This window comes from Megalobrama amblycephala, linkage group LG14, assembly GCF_018812025.1.
Source record: "Megalobrama amblycephala isolate DHTTF-2021 linkage group LG14, ASM1881202v1, whole genome shotgun sequence".
In the NCBI taxonomy this organism is placed as follows: Eukaryota; Metazoa; Chordata; class Actinopteri; order Cypriniformes; family Xenocyprididae; genus Megalobrama; species Megalobrama amblycephala.
In genome coordinates, this window is record NC_063057.1 from 38,756,487 (window position 1) to 38,767,565 (window position 11,079).

The 11,079-nt window shown below is 36.1% G+C and overlaps 1 protein-coding gene across 1 annotated transcript; it reads left to right on the forward strand.

Moving 5' to 3' along the window:
- Positions 1 to 488: 488 nt before the first annotated feature.
- Positions 489 to 8,770, forward strand: LOC125244928 (polymeric immunoglobulin receptor-like). The gene is made up of 6 exons (XM_048155325.1): positions 489 to 966; positions 1,618 to 1,920; positions 2,148 to 2,465; positions 2,596 to 2,712; positions 2,815 to 2,891; positions 8,170 to 8,770. Exons 1-6 carry the CDS (start codon positions 918 to 920, stop codon positions 8,272 to 8,274), a joined length of 969 nt encoding a protein of 322 aa, XP_048011282.1. The 5' UTR covers positions 489 to 917; the 3' UTR covers positions 8,275 to 8,770.
- The last annotated feature ends 2,309 nt before the right edge of the window (positions 8,771 to 11,079 follow it).

Below are 11,079 nucleotides of genomic sequence, written 5' to 3' on the forward strand. Positions count from 1 at the left end.
TACATTACCAACATTGTAACAATACAAAGTGGGTTGAAAATCTGCAAAGAATAGCACCATTTTGTCTGTTTAACTGAACACGACTTTAAACACATGACTTTGAATTTAATCTTAAAGCTATTGTCATATAGACATTACCGGTACTTTGTTGCCAGAAGATGCACCTCAGTGAATCACAGTCATTTTGTTGCGATCCAACTGTCTCCATTGACTTTGTATTGCGTGAGGCTGCCTCCTTGTCATTTCTGACTTATAACAAAAATCAGAACAACGTCTAAAAGCTGCTGTGTGACAAGGTGTACAGCAAAGTTTTTATAAGCTACCGAACCGTAAAAGCCAGCCTTTAAGGAGACAAAAGCGTTTTTGCTCAACCACTAAAAGTGGCAATTTTAACATGCTATAAAAATGATCTGTGAGGTATTTTGAGCTGAAACTTCACATACACACTCGGGGGACATCAGAGACTTATTTTACATCTTGTAAAATGGGGCATAATAGGTCCTCTTTAAACGCTCGTTTTTTGGGGTTGACAGCTTATATAAACTTTTTTTAGCTTGTTTGCTGTACACCTCGTCACATAGCAGCTTTTAGACATTGTTCTGTTGGATCGTTTCCCCCCCGGTGGGCATGGTTTTCAGATTATGACGCGTGTTGCTCTGTTTCTATAGATGTGTTTTAAGGAAGCAACTGTGTGTATTTGTGTGTGTGAAGGTGTTTGTGGTTTCATGTGCAAAATTACCTCACAAATGTAAGAATATATAAAGATATGAGATTTGCAAGAGCTTCTGATCTGCTTCTGATCTGCTAGAGATGTATCATGAAACAGGAAGTTGTACTTTCTGAAAAGAGCTAACAGGAACTTTAAAAAGAAAAAAGACACAAAACAGAGTCATGCCATTAGTGAGTGAGAACCAGTCATGAGGGACCATTTATATCTTTTCTTCTTTATGATTCAATTTAGTTCTGGTAAGTTCAGACTTTTATTGATTTATCTTTTAATTTATGAGGAACTGGTGTGAGATCAGTGTGATGTAGTTGTAGTTATTTAAAACAATTTTTAAAAAATAAAACATCTTTTAAGAAAATTGTATTTTGTAGTTTTTCTAAGATAAGACTGTCTATTCACACATACAGAAAGTTGAGTGAATTTGTCAATTGCAGAGATATTCAAACTGAAATGGTCTTTGAATTCTTAAAGGATGAAACAGACATTTTGATTGTATAATAAATCAGGAATGTGACTTTTTTTAATAGTGAAGTATTGCATACAGAAACTGAATGTGATGAGATTTGAGCAACATTGTCTTTCTATGTTCATTAAAAGTTGCTAAGGTTTGAATAAAGGCCCTCACAACACTTTCAAAATCAAGTTAATTTACATGAACATAACTTACATTGTGTTAAACTACAAGTTTCTGATCAAAAATCCTTCAGAGATTAAGTTGTTGATATTAAATGTCCAGTTCGTTCAAAGAAGAGAATTACTGTGAGATCTAATAAACACAATAAAGTGCTGCTCATGAACACAAACCTGAAGCTCTTCTCAGCTTTTTCCTGATTATTATATATTCCAGTAAAGCCCATTTGTAAGTTTTTGACAAGCTCTCTTGTTTTCAGGCTGTATTCTTTCAAATGAGCGTCAGAAAATAGAAATAACAGGATACACAGGTGGATCAGTGGTGCTGCCCTGCTCCTGCGCTCATCCTCAGTCGACAGTCAACACATTCACATGGCTGTTTGATGGCGGTGGACAATGGATTTCAGTATTTGAGGATGAGGAGTACAGCGGCAGACGTGTGCTGTTTAATGAAAGTTCTCCACAAAATCTGTCTCTTCTCATTTCTGACCTCAGAAAGGAAGATCAAGGGTACTATGAGTGTATGACTGAACAACATACATTCATTCATTTAACAGTGAAGGGTAAGTTATGCTTCTTCTAGAAATATGAATCGCTCTTGTTAGACATGATTGACAGCTCAGGAATAGACATTTAATTGTTCTTTTTACAAAATTATTATTTGAAAATAAAGAAATTTGGAGAACCAGTGACAGACTTTAAATTGTACATTCACTGACCTTTGAGTTTCACTTGTTCTTACTACAATGTGGCTCATTCATGGCTTTTTTCTTGTATTAATATTTTTTAGGCTGTAATTTGGTTCAGAACACAGAGGCAATGAATGCGGTGACTGGATATTCAGGAAAGTATGTGGTTCTGCCCTGCTCATGCTCTGAACTACTGGCTAAACCTGAACAGATACGATGGAGGTATTATGTAGGAAACACTTTTAAGGAAATTTACCCAAATGAAAAGACTGAGAGGCACAAGAACAGACTCAAACTGTTGAATCAAACATCTCCAGGAAATCTCTCTCTACACATATCAGCACTGACCGCAGAGGACGAAGGAGACTATTCTTGTTCTGTCTCGTCACAAACAGTCTCCTACAGACTTCATGTTGAAGGTAGTTTTGTTCTGTTGATGTTATTTTGATCATCATTATTACTGATTTTATGAAGAATCTTAATATGTAGAGGAATGAGGTAAACTTGTAGGATGACATGCTGTTTGCATTGTTATATTATCATTGACAGTTACTCTCAGGACAGAGAAACCACACATCCATACATCCATCAGTTTATCAACACTTCAACCTTCACACCAAACACAAGAACTTCCACCACCTCAACAACCACACCAAACACTTCAATGTAAGTCAAAGGCTTGGTTTGCTTCTCATTATTCAACAATGATGATTACAATAATGTATTTTTCCCATGAACATGTCAACAACCCTGTATGTTTCTCCACAGATCTCTTCATTCTAGTGGCAGTGTTTCCCTTAGCACTGATTCTGCCATTTCTGGCTTTATCTTCTAGATATGCAAAGGTACATAAACACATTCTTACAGTATATTGTAAATGACACTTAATGGGCCCTAGCAAAATTCTGGTTCAAAAACTATTGGTTATTTGTTTTTTGCCAAATGCACATGCTTATTACAGTTTACTGCACTTTGATATTCTTCTCATGAAGATATTCATTTTCAAGCAACCAAAACACTGTTGTCATGTAAATGAATGGCCAAAACGCATTAAAAAGTGAGGATTAAACCCCAACACCTGACTTGAATGAATTTAACAAATGAGTTGTGGCTAAAGCAGTTTCATTAAAGATCATTGACGTTCATGCAATCCCACTAATTTGATCCAGGTTTACCTAGTCAAGATAATCGCACGTGCACAATTTTCCTAAGCAGCCCTAGAGGACGATCATGGATCAAATCGATCCACCATAGGAAACAGCATATATTTTGTGCTGTTTTATGTGTTTGACACATGGTGTTTTCCTCAGTGCATAACTTAAATTTGACAGGTATATTCTCCATCTGTAAATGTTAGACAGTCATGCAAATATTTCAATTCCGCATGTGCACCAAACAGATGGAACGCAATAGAATAGGAACACAATAATTCTGACTAAAATATAAATTTTTCTAAAATATTTGTTGTTGGATATTAACTGTAAAGGGACTATTATGGGGTAAATCAAATGTAGGCTTATATAGCCTACTGTAGGCCAATTATTCAGCTCAGATTACCTATTAAAATCTAGTCTGCTTATTATTTATTTTAATTTTGTGATTTTTACGGAAGCCCTAAACGGCCATGGATTATTATTTTTTTCTATCTTGTTTTCTCGTGATCACGACATAAAAGATCTTTTTACAATGATTGATTCTGAAACACACTGTACCGGCCCTCCCTATAAGCGGCTACTTAGGGCCCCGCCGCCACCAGGGGGCCCCCAAGAGCAAATTAAATGACAGCTTGATTTTGACATTGCGCAATCTATCAGTTGCAGTTCTGGCGCATCCGTCTCAATACTGTAAAACTTGACGTACATTTGCATCACATGTTACACTCACACACAGGACACTGCACTTATTCGCAATCACAAAAGTTCATTATTTGCATGTGCTTTAAAGCATTGCTGGTTAAACATTTCATTTGCGTGCTGTTCTTAACCAGAAGCACGCGCGCGCACTAAAAGCCTGTCAAACAGCCTCCGATTAGTGGACTTTATCTTTTGCATCTGCACTGTCAAATACACACAAAGTTTAAATAAACAGAGTTGGTTATGTCTAAAGTGAAAGTAATCAGTTGAGAGAAAATCGGATGTATTTAGATGCGTGCCGGTCTTAAAGAAACAGAAGCCTAAAGCCCCGGGTATACTTCACATTCCGCGCTCGGGCGCGTCTCGCGCGTCCTTCAAATGCCTTGTCCAAATACCCACATTTGCGGTCTTGGCCACTTGAGAGCTCGCGCACGCGAATAAGTGCGCAAGACTGTCCCATATCTAAAAATGCCCAAGTGCAGTGCCCTTAGTGCACACTAAACCCACACTACCTTGAATACCGCTTCTTGAGGGCTATTCGAGGCTAAGCGTATCCCATCATGCATTATGTTTGGAACCTCACATGCCCCGAAATCGTGAGATGTCAAGGAAAACATATGACTACAAGTTAAATTATTTAATACATATAATTTGGTAGTAAAATATAAAGTGTTGCGCATTTTATTTATGCAAAGATGAGTGGGATATGTGTATTTTGTAAATCATTTGCAACTGCTTTTTATTCACTAAGCAGGATCGGAGCAGAAATATAGTGCATCCACCATTGCAACATAGTTCAGAAGATACACCAAGAGAACAAGAAACAAAAATGATGGAGAAGGCATGCTTCTGAGTAATAGTAAACATGCTGCCCTTGTTCTTAAAGGGATAGTTCACCCAAAAATGAAAATTCTGTTATCATTAATTTTACACATTTCTCACATTTCTTTCTTCTGCTGAACACAAAATAAAATAAGATATTTTGAAGAATGTTGGTATAACCAAACAGTTGGTGGCTTTTTCAAAATATCTTATTTTGTGTTCAACAGAAGAAAGAAACTCATACAGATTTGGAACAATATGAGAGTGAGTAAATGACAGAATTTTCATTTTTGGGTGAACTATCCCTTTAATATTAATAACATATTTATTATTGTTATCTTCAGTTCTTACAGGTCCATCTAAACTGTTCATTTTATGTAATTATTTAAGTATTTATTTTAACATTGTCCATTCTAGACATTTACATTTATTTTTTATATAAAAAGATACTGTTTATCATAAGTTATTTTAACCGAGGGGCCCCCAAATGCAATTCTGCTTAGGGCCCCATCAAAGCTAGGGCCGGCCCTGACCTGGCTTCTACTGTTGCTATAGTAACGAACACAACTTTGACGCGCATCTGATCGACGGATAAAACATGCGCTCTTATATCTTGCTGATATTTCAGCTAAATGTTTACTTCACTTAATAATAAAGTTTACAATAAATAAATACATATAGGCTAATCAATCACTGTTCAATAAATGTACGCTAAACATATTGTTTGTGTAACACAATATTCAACAGAGCATCTCAAGCGCAGGCAGAGCCTTCAGAAAGATGCCAGATTATTCTATAATTCTAAAACCTTTTAGATTAAACCCACTTTATTTTCTGTACTCATTTAAATATATATATATTACATAATGTGTTTGTTATTTTTATTCGTCATGTAGGATAGGCTGTGATATCATGTGTGTTAAACTGTCTTCCTCCTATCTTCCATTAAAAAGAGGTGCAATACTCCAGATTTCCAAAAAAACAAAACAAAAAAACTTTAATTCAGTTGATATAGGCTAAAACAATCTTGCTGTTTGAGAAGCGTGTTTATGTGTATGTGTGTTGTTTCCTACAAAGAAATGTAGAAAATACAATAGGTCATATCTCTCAATTAAATGACATAGGCTATAAATCATATTTCTTATCAATATACATTAAGTGACATATTTAGGTAAACGAACACTGAAACTGCAATGATTAAAATAGCGTCTTAAAGATACACAATAAGGTTCAAACAGAATACTATACAGTGACATCAAAATTAGTTTTAATAAGCAATACGTTTAGTATCACACTGAACTATTCGGTCATGAAACTGTGGTGAGGCAACTAGTCAGAACGATAACAGATACACTTTCAAGCAAAATAATTATAATCAGTCATTTAACAGTTAAGTTAATCATTTAAGGCACACAATACTGCACAAAATAAAGCGATCACGAAAACTATCTCTGTCTGAAACTCGTACAATCTGAGCCAATATGAACTAATACAGTAAAGTGGATATTTACAGCGCATCACTAGTTATAGTTGGTAATATACTGCCATCTGTTGGCACATTTGTGTAATTTAGAGAAGAGATTAAGTCATGATCACGAGAAAACAAGATAGAAAAAAAATAATAATCCATGGCCTTTAGGGCTTTTTTAACTTCTGCTATAATTTTTTTTATTTTTTTTTTTTTATTTAGATTTTAATGTTCTAATGTTCTTCTAATAACCATAAAAGGTACTACAGCTGCCAAAAACCAGGAAAAAAAAACAGACAGAAATGTATTCATATATTTTAAAACTTATTTTAAATTAAATCTTGGGCACAAAACATTCAGCCAGTAAGAAAAGAAAATCTGTATGTTACACACACACATTTCTCACCATTTGTATCGCTCTGCTTGAAGCAGTACTACATACTACACTTTTTGTACCATGAACTGTAGTTTTAAGATTTTTTTAGGTGAGAATGTAGTTGTTTAGATCTGAAATATGTGACTGATATTTAATTATAGCACCTATTTTACAATTTGTTTAGATGTTTTCAGAGATGTGAGCTCCAGGCTATCAGCGGCCGTTCAGTGCTCGTGTACCCGCCAAGAACAGCTTCATCTCGGCCAGTGCTTCTGGGATTTGCCGCTGGCTCTTATAGTGGATAAACATGAGATATAATTAATTTTGGGTACATAAAACGGGCAATCTTTGGTTTTATTAATCTATTACTTGTTCAAGAGCAAATCAAATTGGGCTATGTTAAATTTAATAATTTAATATTAATTATTAAACCGTCTGTGTCGTTGGCAACACATCAAACCAAGCTGTATTCATGTTATCGTAACTCTTCAACCAACTGAACATTATCAAAATAATTCAAATGGCTCCTGACAGTAGACAAAATACACTTTTCAGTAATATATGGCTTATTACGGTAATTTCTTGTTTTCCATCATGAAATTACGGCAGCTTTCTGGGAGAGCGGGAAGAAAGGATTTTAACTGAGAGATACGGAAGCGTGGCAGGTTAGAGTTCTAGATTGCATAAAATATTAAAAGAAACAAAAACATTGTGAAGAAGAAGTACTCAACACAAGAAGGGATTGGGATGATTTTTTATGAGACTTTAGAGGAGGTTGAGCGAGACTCTTTCACATGTGGTGTGTGAATGTAGTTCCAGTGTGGACAAAATCATGTATGTCACTTCTGCAGGCTGCTTCTTACTCTGAGAGATAAACAGTCTCTCTTTTCATAGCTTTTGCAGCTCTGAGACACTCGCATGGTATTTCTCCTGCTCTACGTCTAGCAAAAAAATCCCTCATCACTAAATGAAAGCTTAAAATAAAGGCCTGATTATTTCAGGGGCCTCGTCACAAGTCCATTGTTTTTGAATTTCTGTGTTACTTTTGCTATATTTTCACACTTAAAACAATGATTTTATAATCCTCTTGTAGCACTGTCCTCTTTTGTGTCTCCTGACAGTTCAGTCTGGGAATGATTCAGCAGTTGTAACATATATATATATATAATGTTACAATGATAAATGATAAATGATACAAGATAGACTTACAAACGTGTTCAATTATATTGTATAATATCAATTGTTTATGTTAATTTTTATAACAACGTTAACAAACATTTGATATACAATTAATCTGAACATGTTTGTAGGTCTACATTGTATTATTTATCATTGTAGCTTTATTTAAGTTGATTTTCTATTTACTGTATATTTATTTTTGGACTGATAGTGTTAATAAAGTAAACGTTTATTTGAAGATATAAGACATTTTAAGTTAAATTCTGATGTTAGAATGTTTCAAAACTTCCTGTCTGAGAATATTTATGGAAGCTTGTTTCTGCCACAGAATAAAAAATAAAACTGCAATTACAACCGGTTTCATGGAATGCTGTCTATGCAAGTGTTAATTCTGGTATGAACACAATCTTTTCCTCTTTCTCTAGGATGAAGTGGCATGTTCTGCTATAGTCTATGTTGAAAAGGCATTCCCACCTGATCACACACAGAATAATGTAGTGGAGCTCATTGAGTGTCAATACCAATGCTGAACGGACTTAACTCCCCCCCCTTCCATTTTAAACAGAATTCACATTCACAGTGTTTAGTCTAGTAATCGAGCTTATGTCCTTTACATGTTACAGTACATGGGCAAATGGGGAGATGGTCTTCTAATTAACATGTCTGGCTATTACAGTAATTTCTGTTAGAAAAAGTCAATTTCTTTTCCTGTATGGATGTTGATATGCTGAAACAGAGGAAGAACTTTGTTGCCACAAAGTTGAAAGCATAGTAAAGTGAGACACTGTTCATTTGTCATTGCATGCTAGTTTTATGATTGCACTGTATTTTTTTCTTTCAGGTTGGTTTTTTTTTTTTTTTTTAATTTTAGTCCTCATTTTACTAATTTAGTCCCTCATACTGCTAATGAACATTATTGATGTATGTATTGAAACAGCCTTGTACAGTATATTTTGCGCAACATTTCTAAAACTGCTATAATGGCCTGCTTACTGGCAAAACAAAAAAAAAACGATTTCATCAGCACTGTCATGTCATTTTTATTGAGAAATCCTGCTGTTAAAATAACTACTGGATGAAGGAAGAAAGAAATGAGAGTCAACAAGAATAGAGGAACAAGGAAAATATTTCTGTTTCTGCCCCTTTTGTGTGTTTGATGAAGTGTGGTGCATGAAGTGGTGGTGCAACTTTATTGAGTTGGCATGTGTGTAATAAACATAGGTTAAATTGGGATTTGTTTTGTCACCTAGATCAGGGGATCCCAAACTTTTCAATCCATGACCCCCAAAATAACGATGCCAGTGTCTCGCGACCCCCCATTATCTTCAGAGGTTAAAGTATACAAACATTGTGCACAATGGCGCACACGCCTGTTTCACACATAGGTCTACTCTGTTTGCATTGTGTATGCAGTCGCCCATATTAATGGTTAGACACTGCACACGGATGTGATTATGTACAGTCTATTTTTTAGGGATGTCCAGATCCGATCACATGATCAGAAATTGGGCCCGATCACGTGGTTTCAGACTCGATCGGAATCGGACGTTACCTCCCGATCAGGACTCGGATATATATGTATTAGGGGTGCAACGGTTCTCTGTAAAAAAATCGAAACGTACGGTTCTCCACTTACGGTTCGGTACGCACTTGCACCGCGGTCCATCTCGAATGACGACGCATCTATTGGTTAATATGGTTTGTTTAAAAACAGACAGAGTTCAGATAATGTATGTTTCAGTCGATGGATGCACAAAACATTACAACAACGATAATCAGAAAGCGTGGACAAAACAGTCACTCTTTGTAAACTGTTAACTGCGAGTGCTGTCTGCTCTAATGTCCAGTCATTTACACCGTCATCACGCGGGTGTTGATAGCGCGCGAGCGCAGGCGAGACCTGAACAGCACACGTTGCTGTCTGTGTTTAAACTAACTCATTTAAGCCTTGCTGTTTTTAACCTTCAAGAACAAGACCCGAAAGAGAGCTCGCACGCGCTGTGAGAAGATTTGTGTGCGCTCATCTGAAGCGCGCACACGCTTATTTCAGTCAGCGCGTAAATACTGACTTCTCTTTCAAGTCTTGCAGTTTAGCGGACAAATTCATAAAAAAATTATGTCAACATGCCCGTCTTAGCGAGTATCCTAGCAAACATAGTCGGTTATGTCTTAAATGAACGTATATTAGTCGAGAAAGACAGCGCATGTGTAACAGTATATGTACTGGATCGTGCATGTCTTAAAGGGAAAAAAAAACTATTCCTGCTGCCTGTATTTAATGTTAAATCAAACAACAAATAACAAAGAAATCACTCACTGCTCTTGACTGAATAGTTTTTGTAACTTCAGTAATGATTAATCATTATTTATTTTATACAGTAAAGATAATATGCAGTGATATTTTAAATTTGATTTCTATTTGATTACTGTTAGATACCTGAAAAACCTGAAAAGCACTGTTTCTGGATCTGTTTTTTCGCTCTTCTTTATTCTTTTTTATGTATTATAGAAGTATTGGATCGGGACTTGGTATCGGTAGATACTCAAAATCAAAAGACTCGGACTCAGACTCGAGGGCAAAAAAACGTGATCGGGACATCCCTACTATTTTTGCTGCGCTGCACCACGCTGGATTAAAACAGAAAAACACAAAATATTCTCCATTCATTTTAACCAATAAAAAAGTGATTGTAACGATCAGTTTCTATGGTTATTTTAATAACAAATGTCGAGAGCGCATCAATGTATTGCTTGAGCACAAATCTCTCAGCTCCACTTAACACTGGGTTCTTTGGGAAGCAAGGTTATCTTTCCCTCACAATCAAAAACACACTTCTTTGGTGACATTGTTGATTTCGTGCAGTCATGTGACCGGTCGCTGCCGGCGACTTCCATAAACCTGAACGTGCGTTGATGGGTGTGCTATTGCTCTCTCGCTTTGGTCGGCGTGCGCCCTTCCGGGAAAAGTGCCCGTATAAGGAAATTCCGCCCTCGTTGACATCACTCAGGACCATGCTTGAAAAAAAAAAATCCGACACCTGTGACACTTTGGAAGAGAATTTTTGGAACAGAAATACTCCATCATTCGTCCAACTCGTGTTTTGAAACTTTGGCCATGTTTAGCATGATAGGCCATAAGGTGAACAAGGAAAAAGTGGCTAGAAAGTGATTTTCGTTCCCACGCCTGGGCACTACATTTTAAATGCATTTTTGCATAGACAACACCCTTTTGGACTTTATGTTAAAAGTTCTCCGCAAAATATCCTGCAGTTTTTTGTCACGATCCATAAATGTGTATAATTGTGAATTTTAAAAAAAATAAAATCTTATGCTGC